Raw genomic sequence first — 23,360 nt, forward strand, 5'->3', positions numbered from 1 at the left:
CAGCAGCGTCTCTTGTCACGTGCACATCAAGATGCCGACTCTTAGTGAGTTGCTAGGGACGCCAGCGCATGCGCACTTGATTGAGGTATGTTTACAATGAATCTACCAAATACGACATATATATAAAGAAGAGCTCCACAATATTTGATAGAAGTTCCATATTCACTACTTATACATATATCCCCTACCATAATTATGCATAACCAAAAGATTATTTAGACATAAAAAGGTTGGACATTCAGCACAGAACATTAAAAAAACATATATATATATATACATATGTATATTAAGAACTATTACATTAAAATATAGAACACATTACTTTATATAAAGGTTTTTATATATGGTACACAGTCATAAAAGTAATTAAATGTGGAAATAGACCATATTACATAAATATAATGTGCATAGAAAATATATAAAACATATATATATATATATATATATATGTATATATGCGTGTGACAGTGTAAAATTAATACTATACATTGTAAAAAAAAATATATATAAATATATAACATGTACATACATATATAAGTGCTATTCATACACATGAAAACCACATGTGCTGACCATAGTGATATATGTGCAAAGTGATATACAGAAAATAAATAGATAAATACTAACTAGTGATAAATAATTATATATAAATATATACGTACACACATCATATGCACGTATAGTCATGTGAAAAGATATGTAAACGATATATACAACAATGTATGTAACTTCTTTTACTAGCTGGGCGTTGTGAATACAAGTGTATGATGCTGACGAATCAGCATCATTCACTTCTCATCGTTACCACCCAGCTTCTGGCAGTGCACAGACACACAGCGTGCCCTCGCTCGTCCGACACGATGAAGTTCCTGTGGGAGGAAGTGACGTCACAGCGTGATCTCGCGAGATCACTCTGTGCACTGCCAGAAGCTGGGTGGTAACGATGAGAAGTGAATGATGCTGATTCGTCAGCATCATACACTTCTATTCACAACGCCCAGCTAGTAAAACAAGTAAACACACCCAGATGTTACAAACACAATACACGCCCAGTTGGAAATAAGAGAAAACACGTCCAGTTGTCCATTAGAAAGGCTCATTTGCATAAATATAAAATTGCTCATAACTTGTCCAAAAATGATCGTTTAAAAAAAAACAAAAACACGTTACTGTTATCTACATTGCAGCGCCGATCACATGCAATAGGAGATGGGGGTTTGATCATCAGGTGACAGAGCCTCTTTAAAGCAACACAGATACTGTTATGCCTTGTGCAGGGCCTGAGGGGCTCTACATGGATCTAGGTTGATTCTACATTGAATACAGGGACATTTCTGATTAGTGTCCGTTTTGAACTGTATAAAACATTCTTGTTTCCAGAATTATCTAAATTGTCCCATTTTCCATGTTCACACTGATGGATTTAACAATAAACCAATATGCTTGTAGTGCAATAAAGGTAAAACAAGGCATTTTGTGTCTACAGAGTGTTTGAAAGCTTCATTATAGGCTTTCATTAATGCTATACATCTATTGTGAGCTTATAAAGATCGTCTACTTATCTCTCCCCCACAACTTTCCGGACTCATTTTCACTGATGCTGAGCAAGGTAGATCTGTTTCTCCATGAAGAACAAACATTATTAGACTTTTAAGCTGCCACTAGGGAACCTGCATAGGTTATCGGTCATGTGAGTTATGTTCCTTTCTTATGACAGTGCTTACATAGAATGGCGGCTTTACCTTGCCTCCAATTATCCAATACAATGACGTTTCTGGGCAATTACTCACGAAAATGTATTGTGGTGGTCACTATATCCAAGCTCCATTAAGTATGTGAAGCTTTTTTCCAGCCATGATTTTCAAAGGTGTTTGGTTTTTTGTCTTAATATGGTGTTGAACTTGAATGGAGATGAGCTTCAATATCATACACAGCCCATGGACAGGCCTGGCGCTGTTACAGGAACAAAAAGCAGATTCTTCTTTTTTCTAATTCTAGATAACCCCCTTAAATTGGAGCTGTCACTAGTTCCTATAAGTTGAACTGTTTTACTGACTTGAATAGCGCTGTCTCCCTGATTCCAGTGCTGGTTTTTCTTTTTTTCCTGGACCCCTCCCCCCCCCCCCCCCCATGCCAAAAGTATGGCGCACTCACTGTTGTGTTGGCTTTCTCTATTCTAATTAACTGTAGTTAGCCAAAAGGGCGTGAACTACCCTAAAGCTTCTTTGCACTAATTGGTCAGCATCAAAGCCAGGGAAGCTAGCTCCACCCTGTTGGATATCTACAGCAAATTAGCATACAGGGAGACAACACAACAGAGGGGGAACAGGGGGGTCCAGAAAAAAAAAAACGCGCTGGAATGTGGGAGACATTGCTATTTAGGTCAGGTCAACTTATATGACCTAGTGACAGGTCCTCTTTAAGCAGAGATGGAAGAGCTCCCCATAGTGCTTGCTTCTAGGAAGGTTTCGCCTACACCTTTTTAGATGACTCACTCAACAATGGATATATACTGTACTAATAGTATACAGGAAGTGTAAATGGAGTCTCACTATAACCAACTTCTGCAGAAAACTTCTACTCATACAGAAAATTAACGGTGATAGTCATACATTCACTTTGCTTTAGGTACCATTCATATTTCCTTGAATTTTTGGCGGAGTTCTCTACCCGTCCCTTTCACACAGACAATCCCATTAAATCCTGGCCACTCAGATTCTTTTCAATTTCTAACTAATCAACATCCAAGAAGGACGTCTATAAAAGGCCAATATTTCCTGAGTTATCCTGCCAAACTAGAACCAATTAGCATGACAAAATAGCATTTTTCTTTTCTGTTGTGCTTTGTGTTCAACTATGATTTTCTGTCTATTTTGCTGCTGGTATGTGTAAAGGTCTTCATAGAAGATTACCGTTTTTACCGAGATCCTGAACAAGATGCTGCGGACCCCTAATGATAGCTTTACTTGACTTCCAGTTTTGTGTAGCACTCTGTAATTTTTCATATTGTTTATGCTTCGGTAGTTCAGTAGTACAAACAAAACAATAAGCAGAAACCGCTAGAGCTTAGTCATAGTAATGCATCATTAAAATAAAATGGTCATGTGCACGGAATAAACAAGTGATTTGTGATGGATTTAACGCCATGCAGGCAGGCGGTCTTGTCGTGGAGTAGGTGCCCATCCATTTTCTATGTATGCTCCCTCATTGCTGGATAGGAAGGAGATGACACACACACAATTAATTGCTCGCATTATTCTGCAGGGTAATGTGCCTGTATCTTCTCCACACACACACACGCTCTGTGCGTTCATTAAGCAGTCCTCATTCTTGGCACTATGTTTTTCGGGAATGACAGCCCTCCATTAGTATGCTCCTAAATCTTTGTCTACGTGTGTCAATTAATCATGGCACAATACCGGAGGGACGCAGACGATAACTCTGATCTGTTTTTTGTGTATTATCTGGAACTTTTTCATATGCAAAATATAAATATTTTATTGCATTGTTTTTCTGATGGCTATATTTGTCAGGACTGGTGCCTGAATATTGGGCTTTAGTGTAACAATGGATTTATTAGTAAAGCGCTGTATATTATTAAAAAACAAAAAATCTGAGAAAAGCAATAGTAATTTAGTCATTTGTAGAATATGGCAACTACTTTTTAAATGAATGCAAAATGAAGATATTAGGAGTCTTCTGTCGCCTGATAGACGTAATGGAATTATCGCTGATTATATGAATTGTGTTCCATGTGGTAAATCACTCCGGAGGAAAGACTCCAGCTTCTTCTCTAAGTGGAATCTGTACAGATGTAGCACCAGCACATTTATCACAATGAATATCTTGTTATAAGTGGAATGAGTGTGTATAGCTGATGAAGAACATGCTATCATTAGGCTGTAATGGCTTTCAGTCGTAAATCAATTGCATGTATTTGTTTTATGACATATGGGTATCATTATTCTTGGTAATGGTTAAAAACCTATTACAAATATCATTCTTCATGCTGGTAAACCAATAACTGTCACTCTCCTACAGGTAAACAATGTCTATGGTGGGGGTGGGGGAGGGTTGAGTAACAGGGTTTCTCTATTTGATGCTAGTTGAGTCCCTGTTTTATTCTCTGTCCCCTTGTGCCCTGCACTAGGCATAACCCGCGGGCTGGGCAATTATGACCTAAATCAAAATCAAGATTGATTGAAAATGTAACCTCTATTCATTTTAATGAACTATTTAGGCCACACCCCATTTGCATGCCATGCCACGCCATTGAATTAATATTTATCCCGCACCTGCTGTATACAATATAATCCCTGACATTGCCCCCACACAGTATATTGCCCCATAATGCTCCACACGCAGTATAATACCCTTATAGCTGCGCTCCACACAGTATATAATGCCCCTATAGCTGCCCTCCACGCAGTATAATGCCCCTATAGCTGCCCTCCACGCAGTATAATGCCCCTATAGCTGCCCTCCATGCAGCATAATGCCCCTATAGCTGCCCTCCATGCAGTATAATGCCCCTACAGCTGCCCTCCACACAGTATAATGCCCCTACAGCTGCCCTCCATGCAGTATAATGCCCCTACAGCTGCCCTCCACGCAGTATAATACCCCTACAGCTGCCCTCCACACAGTATAATGCCCCTATAGCTGCCCTCCACACAGTATAAAGTCCCCCATAGCAGCCCCAATAGTGGCTGATAAAAATAATATACATACTCACCTAACCCTGTTCCAATGATGAGTAGAGGAGATCCCTCTGGTTCTCCGGTCTGTGCGGCTCGGCGCAGTCTCAGACAATGACGTCACTGTCTCGCATCAGGCGATCCTAGTGAATGGTAGAGCAGGCATCTTACGGCACCCTGCTCTGCCATTGGAAACAACTGTATCTGCATCTTTAGGATGCAGTTTAAACCGGGAAAATTAAATTGAAAAAAACAAAATGCACAGGATGACATCGGTTGCCTGCGCTGAATTTCAGTTTCGTTTTTTTTTTTATTAATTGTCCAGCCCTACATTACACACTGTATTACTTTCTCCCAGACTGTTCCTTTAAACACAGCCATTTTTCATCTTGTATGCCCCCCCCCCCCCCCAGCCTTCCAAAAGTCATAACTTTTTATTATCCTGTCGACATAGCCATATGAAGGAGGGCTTGTTTGCAGTTGTTCTTTGCAGTTTTTTTTAATGGCACCATTTAATGTACTGGTAAACTGGGAAAAAATATTTTGTGGGGTGTGCAGAAGTAGCCTGTACAGAGGCGCACAGCGTCCCTGTGCCTCCATTCTAGGGTGTCTTAGGCACTGTATTATAAAAAGTTTGATTCTATAGAATTTTTACCTCCGTAATATGGCATCCAGTGTAGTGTACAACAATTAATTTTGGTTTTCGTATTTGGCATCTGAGGATGCAGTAGGGCTTCATAGACTTGTATGGGTGCCATAATACAGCTCTGTCGTAAATAAAGTTGTGTGCGTGAGCCGTAAGTGGCAGAAAAAAAAAGCTGTTTCTTTATGCTTAACTGTTGACTTGGAGTAATGGAGTTTCTGCTGTTATGAACAAACCTCTATTGTTCATTACTGTAGGGTGTTTGTTTGTTTTTTTTTAGGCACATGGAGGATGTTTTATATATGCAGCTTACCAATAGTTGACCATTTTCAGCATAATCGACTGTTTTCTTTTGGGGTTTTTTATTGTGCTTTTATAATTTTTAAGCTCCTAAAAGAAAAATCTGACTCATTTCTGGTTTCTCTTTTTAAAGGCCATTGAGACTCATTTAATCCGCAAATCAAGCAATGGCTTAACCTATATCGCTGAATGGAAAGGAGGTCTTCTGGAGCATAAAATGGGACATTTAACATGTTTTGCCGGTGGCATGTTTGCCCTCGGAGCAGATGGAGCACCAAGTGACAAAACAGGGCACCATATTGAACTGGCTGCAGAGATTGCAAGGACGTGCCATGAATCCTATGACCGAACAAGTACGTCTAATAATTTTGATATTCTGTATAAGTTGTGAAAAAAAAAATTCGGACTACAGACTCCCTATTATCCTCTCGGCAACCATTAAAGTCCATATGACCTTTTAGGGACCCCCACCCTGTATGTGCCAGAATGGAGAGCCACATCGTAAGAGTGGGATGTAATGCTACAAATGTGTCTCTGGCTCAAAAGCATATCCAGGATCGAAATCATGGGGTGCAGGGTGGAAATTAGTAATGCATGGTGCAGAGAATTTTGCTTTGTTTGGTTTGCTAACGTACTCCTTTTCACTGAAATGTTTTTTTTTGTTTTGAGCCGTGGATCCTTGGCACAAATCCAAAGCTTATTTCGGATTTCTGCAGCGGATTTGCAGTTTTTTGTGCGGCGGGATCTACATGTGGATTATTCCCACTCAATGGGGCTAATCTGCATGCAGCTTTTTCATGCAAAATCTGCATCAATAAGTGACATGTCACTTAGTGACATGGAAAACTTTTGATGTCTGTACAGCTCGATGTCCTGGACGCACATACCACACATCGAGCATGTATTACTGGAAAGTATACGACCACAAGAGAAAAAAGTCTGACAATGGCAGCAGATTGCAAACTACATATTAGTGGGTCTTGATGCAGTATCTGTACATCTGGTCTTGGATCTGTACAGGGGATAGCCTGGTCAGAGGTCTGTATGAGTGGATTGTACTCTGGCCTGGGGTCTATATAGAGGATAGTCTGGTCTGTATAGGTTATCTTCTCCGGTGTCTGTATAGGGGACAGTAGTTTGGTTTAGGATCCGTGTAGGGGATAGTCTGATCTGGGTTCTGGTATGGGGGTCTTTATTTAGGGAGTCTGTATTTGTTTAGAAGGTCTGGTCTAGTGTCTGTAATAGAATGCAGCAGTTGTCCATAGCAAAAATTAGATTTCGCCTATCGCAGCCCTGAAAAAGTACAGTTCTGTTCTAATTGTTTGATATAGGCAACTGACTGACTTTTTTTTTTTTTGTGCCATAATTATAAATAAGAAAATACAGGGAACATTTATAATGTTGAATGGTATGTCAGGCTTAAAATATGAAATATAATGCCTTGGAAATGGATGTGGCCTGCAAAAGAGGCTTGCCAGGTGGCTTGACTTGCCAAACGTTGGCAGGTATGCCTTAATGTTTGATCACTCTGAAAAAGAAGTATTGCTACAAGAAGTCTGTGTGTAGCCCTAATCTTGTATGCACATATTGTACAAATAAGTAGAAGAGGGTGTATTTCACAGCAGAAAGTAGGGCAGTTGTATATGTGGTGCCAATTCTGATTCTGAATTGGTTTTAATTTTGTATTACCTTTAATCTTCCTTGGAATTCATGATTACTTTTCTCTTTTAATTCTCACTTCCTATGCGATGGTTAGCAATGAAGCTGGGACCCGAAGCATTCCGGTTTGATGGAGGTGTAGAAGCAATTGCTACAAGGCAAAATGAAAAATACTACATTCTACGACCTGAGGTGATCGAAACCTACATGTACATGTGGAGATTCACACATGACCCAAAATACAGACAGTGGGCCTGGGAAGCTGTCCAGGTAAGCAGGTTTAATCATTAGAACAGAAAAACATATATAATCCAATACTACAAGATGCAGATCTATAATAAAGAAAAAAAGGAACGTTTACCAGTCAAGAATCGGTGTATTTTGTCCTTATTTTATGGTAGTAAGTTTATTCAATTGAATCATTGTTTGGGATCCCACTGTCCTATTTGTTTACATAGGTTTTCACGTAAAGGCTTCATTCATAGCTGTGTTCTGTTTTTTCTTTGTTCTGCTCCATCACGGGAGCAAACAACTAAAAACCAAAGCCGTCGGATCTCATTCATAGTGTCCGTTGCTTTTCCGGACAAGATAGGGCAGTATGCGAACAGAGCCTTAGGGCCTGTTCACATCACCGTTCGCTTTCCATTCCGGGGTTCCGTCGGGTGAACCCCGCAAAGGAAAGTGAAAATACAGCTTCCGTTTCAGTCACCATTTGATATCAATGGTGACGGAAACGTCGCTAATGGTTTCCGATCGTCACCATTCTGGAAGGTTTCCGGTTTTCAGACTGAATCAATAGCGCAGTCGACTCCGCTATTGATTCCGTCGGAAAACCGGAAACCTGCCGGAATGGTGACGAATGGAAACCATTAGCGATGTTTCCGTCACCATTGATATCAATGGTGACCGAAACGGAAGCTGTGGTTTCACTTTCCGTTGCGGGGTTCACCCGACGGAAACCTCCGACGGAACCCCGGAACGGAAAGCGAACAGGCCCTTATTCACTAAATGGCACATGTTTATTTAATTTCATTGGTTATATTGATGTTTATTTATTAAAACCGACGTTTACTAAATTATGCTACCTAGACTATGCACACCATTCATTATGTTGTTTCTTAATAGTAGCATACTGCAATATTTAGGACTTGAACCTACACATCATACTCCCAGTGTGACCCGGTTTCTGAAGCCTAGCTTTAAATTGTTGCCAACTCTGGCAGTGGTTGGTTTTGCTGCTGTATGCTTTTAATGTCCTAAAACACATTACTGCAGTTCCCCGCTCACATTGAACACTTTGATCTTGGAAAGCTCCACCATTGTTCAACATACGCATCTGTATTTCATTTCTTCTTTATAGTTTTTGTTTTTTTAGAATTTAACCCCATCCCGCAAAATGACATACATATACATAATTTAATTCCTTCAGTTAAGGCAGACTGGGACGTACACGTACGTCTGTGCCCATGCGATCAACGTCTGAGTCCGGCGGTGATTGACAACCGGACTCCCGCTATAACAAGTAGAATCGGAGAAACCTCTCATCCCAGCCATATAACCCCCTTAGATGTCGTAGTCAATATTAACCTAGGCAATCAAGGTTTTGACAGAGTCAAGAGGCTCCCTTTGTCAACCCATTGGAGCCCCACAATCAAAGGGTGACTATGGGTTGCCATGGAACAAGGAGACTAACCAGCCTGCCATGGCTGGCCTAATGTATAAGCTAATAGATTGCCTGTCGGTTTATTACTGACAGGCAATAATGCTTTGGTATACGGAGTATACCAAAGCCTTATATAAGTAATCAGCAGATCACATTGAGAAGTCTCCCATTTGAGACTAATAAACTTCATTAAACTTTAATTACATTTTTAAAGTCAGTCTGTCATCACTTTTTCGCCTCCCAAAGCGCTAATACCGGTGTATAGGGAAGGATCATAGTTTTTTAAGCATTTCTATGTTGCCAAAGTCGGCCCATCGTGTTTCATAAAAAAGTGCTTCAGGCGCAATATGCAAATGAGCACAGAGGAGTCCTGCAATCCAGAAAGTGTCCTGCATTCTACATGGTTTCTGTTTAGAATGTAGGACACTTCCTGGATGGCAGGACCCTTCAGTGCGGATTTGCGTTAGATGGCCGGAGGAATTAAAGCACTTTAAGGTTCGATGGGCTGACTTGGGCAACATATGTATGTTTGAAAAGCTATCATCCTTCCTTATATAGCGCCATAAGCGGTTTGGGAGGCAAAGATGTGATGTCAGAATAAAAATAAAATACAAATGTTATCACCGCAGTTGTGATGACCCGTATAATAAAGTTAACAGTTTTTTAAAAAACTGCATGGTGTACGACATGTAGTATTTATTTTTTTATTCAGGTTTTCTTGCTACAGTGGGATTGCTTTTTTTTTTTTAAGTCCCCTACCCCCAAAAATAATAATCAATAATTTATATGTACCCTAAAATGGTTTGATTAAAAAATGACGACTCCTGCAAAAAAACAAGCCCACTTCTGGCTACATCGACGGAAAAATTAAAGTTATGGCTTGGAATGCGGCATGGATGAAAAAAAAAAAAGTTCTTATTGTACAAAAGCTGTAAAAATAAAATAAAAAAAATACATATTTGATATCGAGGTAGTTGTACCGACCCTCAGAATAAAGGTAACGCGTTAATTAGGACACATGCTGAGCTACGTAAATTTAATGCGCAAAAAAAATAACAATTGCGGTATTGCTGTGTTTTTCCCATTCCTTCCCCAAATAAATCAAGCTTAATCAATAACTTATATGTAACTCAAAATGGTGCCATTGAAAAATACAACTCCTACTGCAAAAAAAAAAGGTTGTCCTAAAACAACGGCATCAATAAAATAAAACAAGTTATGGCTCTCTAAATGCTGCAAGGCAAAAACAAAAAAAAATTGCAATTCATCACCATTTTCAAGATTTCAGCTTACGGTCACTAAATAAAAATACTCTTTTTTAACATCTAGAGGATGAAAATCCATGCTGGCCATATGTAATTGACACGTATATACAGCTTGTTACAAGAGAAGGAGATCTGATAAGTCTCACTAGCCATTCACCTGCCTGTGTCAGTTGAACAATGATCAGGACATGTTGGCAGCCTCGGATGTAAACAAGAACATTGCATCCCCTGACATCAAGCAGAGATCTTGCGACATTCGAATGTAGTGTTTCAATTCTCTCCAGTTTCAACTCCTTTCCGTGTACAATTAAGGCCTCATTCACATCTGCATTTGGATCTGGCTGAGATTACCGGAGACAATAGTGCAGCATGCTGTGCTATTGTCTCCAGTAAAACCATGAACACCCCCGTGGAAAGCCGATGGAACCCATTAAAGTCAACAGGTTCAGTTATCCGCTGGTGGTGCCCGTTGTGCAACAGAACCATTGCTGCCGTTATTCCCTTGTTCTGCTCCTCTGATGGAGCAGAACAACGGAATTACACAATGCAGGTGTGAACATAGCTTTGTAAACTTTCTTTACATAAACCAGAAAGACCCTTTAAACGCCTAGTGATTATTTTGCTACTTTAGCAATTAGTTATTGCAGTACAAATAACCCCTTAGCCAGCAGAATCAGTCAGAATAATAGGAAATTCTCAATTGGCTATTTTGAAGTGGATGTTGCCCCTTAAAGGAGTATTCCCAGAATCAATAATTCTTACCTATCCAGAGGATAGGTGATAATTGCGTGATCGCTAAGCGCCCCACCGCTAAGACCTCCACCGATCACGAACGGGGGTTCCGAACCCTCTCTTTTGTCCTCGCTGCTCGACCGCAGTGAGAAGGACATTGAATGGAGCAGCGGTTAAACATGGGCTTGGCTGTTTCCAATAGTCCCATAGACATTTAAACAATCGGTGGGTGCATGCTCGACCGCTGCTCTAGTCAAGCTCCTCCTCACTTCAGGGGTGCAGGGTCCCAGCAATGGGGCTGTGGATAGGTGTTAATTTTGCAATTCTTGGACAACACCTTTAAAGATAGCATTATAATACCCATACAACTGCCTCCACACAGTATAATGACCCCATAGCTGCCACGACACAGTATAATGCCCCCCATAACTGTCCTCCACACCGTATAAGCCCCCATTACTGTCCTCCACACTGTACAATTCCCCCAATAACTGCCCTCCACATAGTATAATGCCCACTTAGTTGCCTCTACATAGTATAATGCCCCCATAACTGACTTCCACACAGTATAATGCACCTATAGCTACCCTCACACAGTATAATGCTCCCATAACTGCCCCATAGCTGCTCCCACGCTGTATAATGCCCCCACAGCTGCCCCCAATAGTGCCTGATAAAAATAATAATATGCATACTCCCCTAACCTCGTTCCAATGATGAGTGGAGGAGATCCCTCTGCTCCCCTAGTCTGTGCAGCTTGGCGCAGACAGGTGCGATATGTAGTGAATGCTAGAGTAGGGACCTTACGGTCCCCTGTTCTACCATTGGATTCAACTGTATCAGCGTCCTGAAGATGCAGATACAGTTTAAACCAGGAGAAAATAATTGGAAAAACCGAAATTCGCAAGATGACATTGATTAATTGCACTGAATTTAGATTATTTTTCAATGAATTGCCCAGCCCTAAGGCCTCATGCACACGAACGGAAAAACGCTCGTAATTACGAGCCGTAATTACGGGCCCATAGACTTTTCTATTGACCATGGGTACCTTCCCGTTTGCTTACGGGAAGGTGCCCGTGCCGTTGAAAAATATGGAACATGTCCTATTTCAGGCCGTAATAACGGCAGGGGCAGGCCCATAGAAGTCTATGGGGCTCCCGTAATTACGGGTGGCTACGTGTGTGCACCCGTAATTACGGGAGCGTTTCTAGGTGACATCAGGGGATAGTCACTGTCCACGGTGCTGAAAGAGTTAACTGATCGGCAGTAACTCTTTCAGCACCCGGGACAGTGACCACAGCTGGAGTTAATAGTATTAAAAGTTAACTTACCCGCTTCTTCCTCCAGTCCGGCCTCCTGGGATGACGTTACAGCCCATGTGACCGCTGCAGCCAATCACAGGCTGCAGTGGTCACATGGACGCCGCGTCATCTAGGGAGGTTGGACTGGATGTCAAGACGGACGCGTCAACAAGACAACGGTACGTATGAACTTCTTTTACTTTCAATCGCTGCGGAAAGGGCTGCCCCTTTTCTCTTTCCAGCACTGATAGAGAGAAGGGGCTGCCGATTAGTGCAGAGAAAACGGGTCCGTAAGTACGGGTGGAATACTGGTGACAGCAAACCCGTATTTACGGGCATGGGTCCGTAAATACGGGTCGAATACATGTGACAAAGGACCCGTATTTACGCAAGTATTTACCGGAGGAAAGAAATACGTTTGTGTGCATGGGGCCTAAGGCTATGTTCACACGGAGTATTTTGGGGGAGGAATATCTGCCTCAAAATTCCGTTTGGAACTTTGAGGCAGATATTCCTCTCCCTGCACGCCGATTTTCGCGGCAATTATCGCGCCGTTTTTCGCCCGCGGCCATTGAGCGCCGCGGGCATAAAACAGCGAGATATACGCTTTCTCCTGCCTCCCATTGAAGTCAATGGGAGGTCGGAGGCGGAAGCGCCCGAAGATAGGGCATGTCGCTTCTTTTTCCCGCGAGGCAGTTTTACTGCTCGCGGGAAAAAGACGCCGACGCCTCCCATTGAAATCAATGGGAGGCGTTCTCGGGCCGTTTCTGCCGAGTTTTGCGACGCGGTTTCCGCGTCAAAAAACTCGGCAAAAGACCCCGTGTGAACATAGCCTAAGAGTGCTTCATGCTGTGTAAATACATATACTATCACAGCAACACAATACACGGCACAGACTAGTGAAATGTTTTGTCTGTAAACCAGCCATACAGTAGGAGTGTGGGGGTGATTCAGCTTAACCCTGGTAACACCGTTTTAATGTAAAATGATGATCCGATCAGGGCTGTGTAATAGATATGGATGACGTACACCCTGCCTGCAGTCGCTGGATGCATGTTAATCCTAGGTTACAGATGTGGCCGGCTCTTGCCCGTGGAAGTATCGACTGCTGAAAATCACCTCTTTATCATCAGTACTTTGCCATTCCCATCATCCCTGTTTTTTTGTGATGTGAAAATAGAAAGACCTCACTCTCTGAATGCACGTTATATCCGCCAAATGACAAGACCTTTTGAACACAACTTTATTGCTATGAAATCAATTCCCTGTAACATTTCAATTAGATTTATTTAATGTAATTTCTAATTGAAAAGTCAACAAATCGGGAGCCTTCCTCGGCCTAGTTAATATTTCATGCTGATTGAAAGTCGCACACATAAAAAGCTTCCTGCTGGATGAATTGTTTCTATTCATTTAACTGATTATTGTTTGCAAGGATTTCTGCCAGCTCTGATCCTTCCAAGAACCTTACAATTATTAATTTTCCAGACACTAAATTGATTTATCCATGGATTTTTTTTTTCTCTGAGGAAACCGTTTGCCCTTACTTAGTAGTAGTACTTACTGCAATATTTCTTCAATAGCTCATAACTGGCGGCATTAGACGCTTACTGTTAACGTTCAATACTAAGATCATGTCTGGTTTTACACAAAGGAAGATTGAGCTTCTTCATACTTTTGTCTTCAATTAATATTTCTCTTGGCAAATGGCAAAATACAGCAGTGGCTTTATAAAACTGAAGGTATTGACATGTCATAACTTGCAATGGGATTCAGGGACTAAAGTGATATATTGTAGTTTCTTAAAAAAAATAATTAAGTCGTCGTAAAATAAAGTTATACAAATTTCTAGTATACTTTCTGTATCAATTCCTCTTAGTTTTCAAGACCTCTGCTTGCAGTCATTCAGTATAAACATTCATTGTTTCTAGTGGATAAAAATTGGTCCTGGTCATGTGATGATCACACAGGTACTCTGGCAATTACAAAACAGAGCTTTGTTATCTGTAATGTAACGAGCTGTACACCTGTGTGTCCATCACATGACTAAGACAGATTTAAATCCCCTGGAAGTAAACAGCGAAGGTTTGTTCTATATGAGTGCAAGCAGAGATCTTGAAAACCATGAGGAATTTATACAGAAAACTAACTTTTCATTATGGCTAGCTGTGCATCCAAAACCACTGGTGAATAGCACCTATGCCATTTATTCCAACTTGAATATAGCTATTTTAGGCTTGTTCGCCCCTACTAGTACAAGACATGTAGACCATGGCTCTATTGAGTAGAGAGAAACCAGACAGAATAGCAAGTAAAGTTATGGTGTGTGTTTACATTTCAAATCCTATCTGCCCTTTTAAAAATACAAAATTCAAGGAAAGACAGTTCTTAAATGGGGTTGTGCAGCTCCTCTCACTTCCGCTTCATCTGACATAAGGTATTAACCGGTTCCCGATTGCCGGATGTATATAAACATCCGGCGGACGGGGTCCTTAAAACCTGCGCAGTAGTGTATTTACGCCACAGGTTTTGGCTGGCTGCCCAAGCGATGTAGTGTCCCCGGCAGTCAGTGACTGCCAGGGGCCCTGTGGAGAAGATAGAAGCAGCTTTCACTTCTATCTTCTCTGATCACTTGTACACAGCACTCAATGAGCACTGTGTATAGAATAGAGCCAGTGGCTGCGCCGTTGCCTCTATTGGCCCCGGTGATCATGATCGCGGGATGCCGTTAGTGGCAGGTTGCTGCTGGGAATGCCACATGCCTACCACGTGTTACTTATTGTTTTGTTTTTTTTTAAATATTCTGTTCTTGGGCGACGTCTGATTCTACTGATAAAATGGTTAACTAGGGTTGTGTTGTTTTTTATGTCAATAAAAAAAATTCTATGTCTTTGTAATTTTTATAAACTTTATTACTACCGCCTTAGCAATGGCCACTGGCTGATTGACAGCGTCCATTACTAAGGTGGAGCTTAATGTTAGCCGGTGAAAAGGCTAGCACTAACCCCCATCATTACCCCGGTACCCACCACCACCTGGGGTACCGGGAAGAGCTGGGTACGATCCAGTACCCAACCATCCGTAGTGATGGTCAGGCACTGGGGCGGCCGCAGACTGGTATTATTAGATTGGAAAAGGCCAGAAACCTTGGCCCTTCCCACCCTGGTAATAATAGCCTGATGTTGCCATGTTGTATCTGGCTGGTTATGAAGAATGGTGGGCACCCCAACATAGGTTTTTTCCAATTATTTATATATTAATTTGTTTTTGTTTTTTTAATTCTGTGGGGTCCTCCTTTTATTTTATTTTTATAACCAGCCAGATACAACATAGCAGCAGCGGCAAGCATTACCAGGGTGTGAAGGGCCAAGGTTTCTAGCCTTTTCCAATCTAATACCACCAGTCTGCGGCTGCCCCAGTACCCAACCATCTCTACAGATGATCGGATACTGGATAGCACGCGAGTCTTCCCGGTACCCCTGTTTGCGGTGCCTACTGGTGTAATAATGGGGGTTAGTGTTGGCCTCTGCACCGTCTAACACTAAGCCCCGGCTTAGTAATGGATGCTGTCAGTTAGCCAGTGGCCATTACTAAGGCAGTAGTTATAAAGTTTCAAAAAAATACAGACATAGAAAAAATATTTTATTGAAATAAAAACCCTACACAACCATCGTTAACCATTTTATTGAAAATTAAAAAAATCAGTTGAAGTAGTCCTCAAATCCGACGTAGTCCAACAACCGAACCTGTAAAAAACACATTAGTAACGCATGTGGTGGGCTTAGATACAAGGCCCATGTGTGATATTGTCTGTTGTACCCTGTATCTAAGCCTACCACAAGGTAGGCTTAGATACACGGCCCCAGCAAACAGTGATGGAAAACTTACCCTCCTCTTCGTCGGCTACAGGCGCAGTAGAGGTCTTCACGCCATCCAGTATCGCTACATTGTGAGCAGCGCACTGCGTCGTAACGTCAGACATCGGGACCTCTTCTGTGCCGGGAATGAGGAGGATAAGTATACTGTTACTATAGTAAAAGGGCCCGTGTAGTTTCTTACAGAGGCTCCAGTTAAGAGGGGGGAGGAGAACCTCCAGCTCACCGTTTATTGCATGCCATGAGTAAGGACACAAGACGTGTCAGAAACGCGTAGGCAAAATTAACCAAGGCAACTTTTTTGATCTTTCACCCTCCACCCATCTCTGTACTCTGCTACGTTACCAACTACCCTTTCAAATTTAACTTGTTATACTACTAATAAAATGAGAACAGTTGTTCCTTTTACTTACCTCAAGCGCTGGATTTTGGTTCTGCTTCTTCTCCAGAGGCTCCAGTTACTATAGTAACTTTTAACAGACTTGGGGATCCTCACGGGAGTATCACCTGTACTGCCCTGATGGCGGCCCTGGTCAGATCAGACTAATGTGAGGTGCTGCACAACCCTTAAAGGGTATGCCCGCCTTTTAGCTATGTCATGTAGATTATATATCATACAGATAAATATAAGAAAGTTGAGGAGCTTTGTAAATACATAGTCTTACAGTTCTTCTTTTACTGATCCAGAGTTGCAGCTTGTAATATGGTTCAGACAGCTGCATTCACATTTCTGCTAATTCAAACTGGAAACCGTCATCTAGCTCAGTATAACATATGTTGCAAAAAGCTTAGCTGAACTCTTAGGCCATGTTCCCCCGGAATTTTTCTGATGCGCTAAATGCACCAAAATCCACAATAAACTTCACATTTAAAACTTCCAATTGACTTAAATGGGAATAAAATAGGTATGCACTAATGGCACTTCTATTCAGTGTAAAAACGCCTTCTTTTATGTAATTTGAAGTCAATAGGAGACATTAAAACGCTACCAAAATACACTTGTTTGATATTCTTAGTGTTTTTTCATGCAAAATACATGGCGCATATTTTAAGGCATTCACATTTTTAAACAACCCCCCCCCCCCCCAAGAAAATATCAAAAAGGTATTAAAAAAAGAACCAAAATGAGATGTTAAAGAAATGCACCACTGATTTTTTTTTTTATGCAAGTTGAATATGTTCAATAATATGGTTAAAAGTATGAGGATTAACTCTTTATGGCTCGACATGACTTGAAAAACTGTTGGCACAGGAGACTGTTCTAAAAAAAGGATCTGTGACAAACCATTTCTGCTCATCTCTTCCTGCAGAAGTAATGTAATGAATGTCACTCAACTCTGATCTGACATCAGAGTGACATTATTATATAAATATTTACAGACTTGTCAATGGAAAATATCCTCTGATGTGTATTGTAAGCTGAGAATGATATAGTAGCAGATCATGCTGTAAGTCTGGGGTCTCAAACTCGGCCGGCTAAATGGGCCGCACATAGAAAAAATTTGAAGTTAACGGGCCGCATTACTTTCAAATTTGATACAAAAAGACAAAATTATTGTTAAGCAATTAGTTATTTGAACTACTATAACAATACAACATTACTATAACAATACCACATTACTATAATACTACTACATTACTATAACAATACTGCTACATTACTATAATAATACTACTACATTGCTATAATACTACATTACTATGATAATACCGCGACTTTACCCCATGTACTTATTTTAACAATCCAGTTTGTGTCGATAAATGCACTCTAGCGGCTCAGTTGGCAGTGTTTGGGAGACATAAGTATGTCAAGATTGAGCAGCCCCTTCTTAGATAGTGCCACAGTGCCCCCTGTAGAGAATGCCACAGTGCCCCCTGTAGAGAATGCCACAGTGCCCTCCTTAGATAGTGCCACTGCCCTGTAGAGAGTGGCACAGTGCCGCCCTGTAGAAAGCGCCATTGCGACTCTCCCTCTAGGAGTGGAATCCCTAGCTAGAGTGTCGGCAATGGGGATTCCGCTCAAGGAGTAGCCACGGATGTCACTGTCCATATATGGACAGGGACATCAAGGGCTTCCCCGGGCTCAGCGTTTAAAATAGTGCTGTGCCCGAGGAGTCCTTGGCGAGTGAAGGCGCTCCCTCTTCCCTGAACTAATGCTGAAGCAGGGAGCTGACCGTTCCTTGCTTCAGCCTTGGGTTCAACTGTATTTGCATCCTCAGGACACCATTACAGTTGACAGCGGGACAGTCCCAGATTCCGGGCTGTGTGCCGCTGTCCCAAGCGGTCGGGGTATGTATCTGGGACGGCTGGGAAGTATGGCCCAGGCGGAATGTTTTGCTATCTACAGGGGGGTGGGGTGATATCTACAAGGGGCGTTGCACTATCTACAGGGGGCTGTGTGGCCATTGCTTACCTACCACCAAAGGACTGCGCTCCTTCATGACGTCATGAAGGAGCGCCAGCAAACTCCTCCTTCGGACTGCTCGCTCCTCTCCCGAAGGAGCTATGGTGCCCCACAGGTGACCACCTCAGGGGGTCATGCGGCCCGCAGGCCACCTGTTTGAGACACCTGCTCTAAGTGCTACCATGAGTGCCATTAAAGTGCTATCAGAAAGGTAATAAATAATTTCAAAATGTTATCTCATTACAGAACATTATTTTTTACCTTTTTAGATGACCGCTATTTTGTCCTGCACAAAAAGCTCATTAAAATATTACTCCAATTTTACAATGTACGTAGCAAATGTACATAATATAAATCAGTCAAATATTCAGGAATGGGCATGTGTATAAATTGAGATTCAGTATTTTAAAATTAGGTTTTTAATAGGAACGTGTATGCGTCTCATTGAATCTTATTATACTAATGCTCTAATATGTACAGCTGTAAATCCAAAGTGTCACTGAAATCTGGCAATGTTGATGGACTGGCTGCCCAAACTGAAGCCCCATACATCTTCTTCTCTCTCTTATCTGTCTTTGTAAATTGAAACCATGCCCATATTCTTTGCGACAAGGTGCTTTCAATTGGCAGAAATGTGCAAGGTAATTGGATTTTGCAGGCTAATCGAAACATTGACCGTAGATTCATGTGCAGCAGCGTGATTGTATTCTTGTGCTTGTCAGGCATTGGAAAAGTACTGCAGAGTGGAAGGAGGCTATTCTGGCATCAAGGATGTTTACGCTACCCATCCCGGTCACGATGATGTGCAGCAAAGTTTTTACCTTGCGGAGACACTCAAGTAAGTACGGACAGTGATCAAGAGAGCAATTAATGTTAAGCAGCAGCGCAGATGAGAACAGACCATTAACACTCTTGACATTCTCATAATGTTTCATTACACTAAAGCAGCAAAGGGTTGAATAATGTGAAGCAATTGACTACAGAGTGTGGCGACGGCACAAGTTATTTGCAATAACATTAATTGGAGGTCAACCCGGTTTCATTTTATTTTTCCATACTTTCAAATAGCTAATTTTTCTGTGTGTAATCTTGGATGTATTCATTCTATGATGGTATAACCCTAGCCTTAAAATGTTGTTCTCAATAGTTTATCTACAGGAAATGATATGAGCTATAGTTATGATGGGATTATGTTCTTACAGTTTATAACTGCTCCAAATGCTAGTAGTTTCCTGTTTATTGCTACAGCCTTATGTTTCTGCTAAAGTGATGGCATAAAATGTTTATAAGTACCGCATTAAAAGCAATACTAGGTCTTAATTGTGATCACTTTACAAGTAAGATGGATTCAGAAGATACTGCTAGGCTGAGCTGTCAGCGGAATACAGGTACTTTTTATGGCAGCCTGCATTCTGCTAGAAGAGTTCCTTAGTCAGAACATTGTGACAACCTCTCTGTCAGTGGAATACTCAGAGGCTTTGGGGAATAGAATTTCTGGGCAGTCCAAATTTATTAATGCACTGACTGGTTAGAGGTCTATTCCCATCTCAGGTGTTTATAGTGTATCCACAGAATATGCAAATGTCTGATGGGTGCGGTGCCACCTCTGGGAACTGCACCTATCTGGAGAATGTCCCACCTTGTTGAGGTGGTTGCCATATCAAAGCAGAGGATAAAGAGGTGACCGCACATGTGTGTGGCTCTCTCTATTTACTTCTATGAACGGCCACATTAATGTCAACCATAGTTAGTATGCAAATATTGTCCACAATGATACATTTACGGTCATTATCAAAAATTAGCTGACAGGTGAATACAATCTAGAATCTAATAATATCTGAAGATTGCTAATAAAAATTAAAGGGGCTCCACACTAATCTAAACCAGTATAACTGTGTGCGTATATGCTGTGCCATGCCTTGTAATATACAGTACATTCAGATTTTGGTAGTGATAGCAGCTACACAGGTAGAGTGTGAAGAAGTAGCGGCAGCGTACATACTGCCTACACCTCCGTCTATACCAGTGGCTGTAAGTATCCATGCTGCTTACAAGAGGGTTGGTCCTTGCCGTTGTCGGCACTACGTATGCTGCCTCTTCATTCCTACTGCTCAATAGCCATTTGCAGCATGAACACAAAAAAATAATCTATAGAAATGTACACACAGAATTTTCAGGTGGCAATGCGTGTATTTATGCAATTTTGCCATAAGGTCATTCCATGCAGGATCTTTTGTTTTATATATAAATTGGTACAGTCATTGGAAACTCCTTCACATTCATCTCCTGCAAATATGTAAAAGTGAAGAGACTTCACTAACATTTACAACTTTCTTTTCCATTTCAGGTATCTCTACCTATTATTTTCCGATGATGACCTTCTTCCATTAGAACATTGGATTTTCAATACTGAGGCACATCCACTCCCCACTATCCAAAAAGCTGACAGAACGATAGAAAGCATAGAGAAATAAGAGTGACACAAATTTCTCTTTATACCGGAAATTCACTGCATTCCTGCAACAGTCCTATCTCTTTATTTTCTTAGATCCAGGACAGAGTACCCTTCCTCATGTCTATTAACAATTTTTTTTTATTTTTTCTTGAAGTTGTGAACCAACATTTTGCAGTCAGTCATGTTTACTTGGGTGATTCTAGAGCCATTCCTTAGTGATCTAACCAATGACTGAATTTAAAGCACCTTTCTTCTTGGACATTCCCTTTACAGTTAGACAACCGTCCGTCGCCATATAGAATAGAACAGTCTGCACTTTTTGTTACGAACTCCTCTTTCCTTTCATTTGACTGCAAAGATCCTTCCTCCTCTATGAGGAGATTGTCTGCTTTAAGCTGTAATATTTTGCCATGTTGCAAAAAGCCATAATGATTAGTATAAAGAACGACTTTTTTTCCTTTCCAGTTATATGTGAATCTGATTTGTCTAAAGCTCATGGAAGACATTGTGTAACTGTGACATCCTCCTCTTATGCGGGTTTTCACTATTTCATTTCTAAGAAAAATACTTAAAAAATGACTGTTCCATGCAGACAAGACAATTTTATTTTTTTGGGCAGTAGCCCATTTTTTTTAAATTTTTTTTTGTTTAATCGGTGTTAAATTAATAGCCATCTAATCTGTTCAATGAAGCTGTATTTTGATTATAAGACTAGATTTATCTATATATATCTATCTATAAATATCTGATCTATAGACAATCCAGGTGTGGCAAAATAAAATGTTCAGATTATTTTCCTAGGGCAATATGTCGCTTGTCCTTTATAGTAGAATATTTAATGTGATATATTTTCAGAGCATAATAACATTTGTAAACCAGGTTTACGCAAATAATTTTTTCTCTATTCACTTGGAAGGTTTTGTTAGGTGTTTTGGAGAATTTCATAACTATATTTCGTGGACCTTCAACTTGAGTGACCCCCCCAGCAGAATGTGTCTTCTTTGCTGAAACCAAATTCTTTGATGTTAATTCCCAAACTGTAGCGGTCTAGTTGCTTCTATTAAGTTTTTCAGGAAATTCATCTCATTGAACTTTTGTAGGTGTCATTGAGTCAGAGTAAGTGATATTGATCTGCTTCATACAATAAAAGGCCTTTCAGTCATTGGGCTGGCAGATGCTGCGGTTGTATTAGAGAAAGCATATATTCCCTACTTCATGAGGATAAGCAGAGTAGTCAGCCTGCTATTAATGTTTTAATAGAAAAAGCTAATATATATATATATATATATATATATATATATATATATATATATATATATAATATGTGACACTGCAGGTGTCATGCTTAAAAAAAAAAAAAAACACACTGTCAAAAATGTCTGCTGTTAAGCCGACCTCTGCCCGCTTCTACTGGAAAAAAAAAATCTCAACCACTGGGTGCTGATGGTTCTCATTTCTGGTGTGGAATGGCAGGAGACTCATTCTCCATACAGGACTGGCAGATGACAAGGGATATCACAAAGGCGTAAGTTGTTCAGTGTTGTCATCTTCTTCCTGCTGCATCTGAGTCCACAATGGGAGAAAATCTATTGTTTCAATTCCATTTTAATGCTCTCACAACTGCTACAGCGGGGCCAGTCACATGACGAAGAGTCGTATCGTCATGAAGGAAGACTGTGCAGCTAGACTTGCGGTCCCCCACCAGCATTATAAAAATCTATTAAAATCTCATAATCGGCACAACGGGGGACCGGAATGTTTATTAGCGAGTGTACTCACATACTGCAGTGAGTACACTGCTAATATTTTTCAGTCCCCACATAACCCCTTTAAAGTGACGGTGTGATGTGACATCTATATGTAAGCCGCATTCACAGTCCTCGGAAAAGGATGCAAGGCAGCACTTCTGGAGGAGAGCAGCTCTTCACTAATGAATGGCACTGTTAGAAAGGCTCAGTACCACTGGCTGAAAAAAGATGCCCTGGTGTTAAAGGACTACGCAAGTGGCTTACAATAGCATAGATCTACATTTCTGCCCATGCTATTTTAACTACCTTAAAGGGAACCGATTACGTTAAACGTGGTCCTATCTGCAGGCAACATGTTATAGAGTAGCAGGAGCTGAGCAGATATATTGTTTAAGAAAAGTTCAGTATAACTTCTAATTTGAGTCTAATGGGTGGAGTGACTAAATGATTGTGCGTACAGAGATGGATGTCAATCCATATGTAGGACTCCCCACCTGATGCAGAAGCCCAGTGATCTGCTTTCCACATGGCTGCTTCCTTTTAAAAACATTAGCCTGGGGCTGAACTGCAATACCACACACAATGAAGCTATCCGACGCTACTCATAGACAGGTG

The 23,360-nt window shown here is 41.0% G+C and overlaps 1 protein-coding gene across 2 annotated transcripts in view; it reads left to right on the forward strand.

Annotated features, from left to right (window-relative positions):
- MAN1A1 (mannosidase alpha class 1A member 1) overlaps nt 1–22,159 on the forward strand; it is a 206,297-nt gene extending 184,138 nt beyond the window's left edge. The window contains exons 9-12 of one of the 2 annotated variants that reach the window (XM_075862404.1): nt 5,774–5,993; nt 7,397–7,569; nt 19,265–19,380; nt 20,890–22,159. In XM_075862404.1, coding sequence (XP_075718519.1) covers nt 5,774–5,993; nt 7,397–7,569; nt 19,265–19,380; nt 20,890–21,016 — 636 coding nt within the window. In that variant the 3' untranslated portion in view covers nt 21,017–22,159. Of the gene's footprint in view, nt 1–5,773; nt 5,994–7,396; nt 7,570–16,172; nt 17,203–19,264; nt 19,381–20,889 lie in introns of those variants that run through there. The other variant, XM_075862405.1, reaches the window with a different exon arrangement.
- The last annotated feature ends 1,201 nt before the right edge of the window (nt 22,160–23,360 follow it).

This window comes from Rhinoderma darwinii, chromosome 4, assembly GCF_050947455.1.
Source record: "Rhinoderma darwinii isolate aRhiDar2 chromosome 4, aRhiDar2.hap1, whole genome shotgun sequence".
NCBI classification, from domain to species: Eukaryota; Metazoa; Chordata; class Amphibia; order Anura; family Rhinodermatidae; genus Rhinoderma; species Rhinoderma darwinii.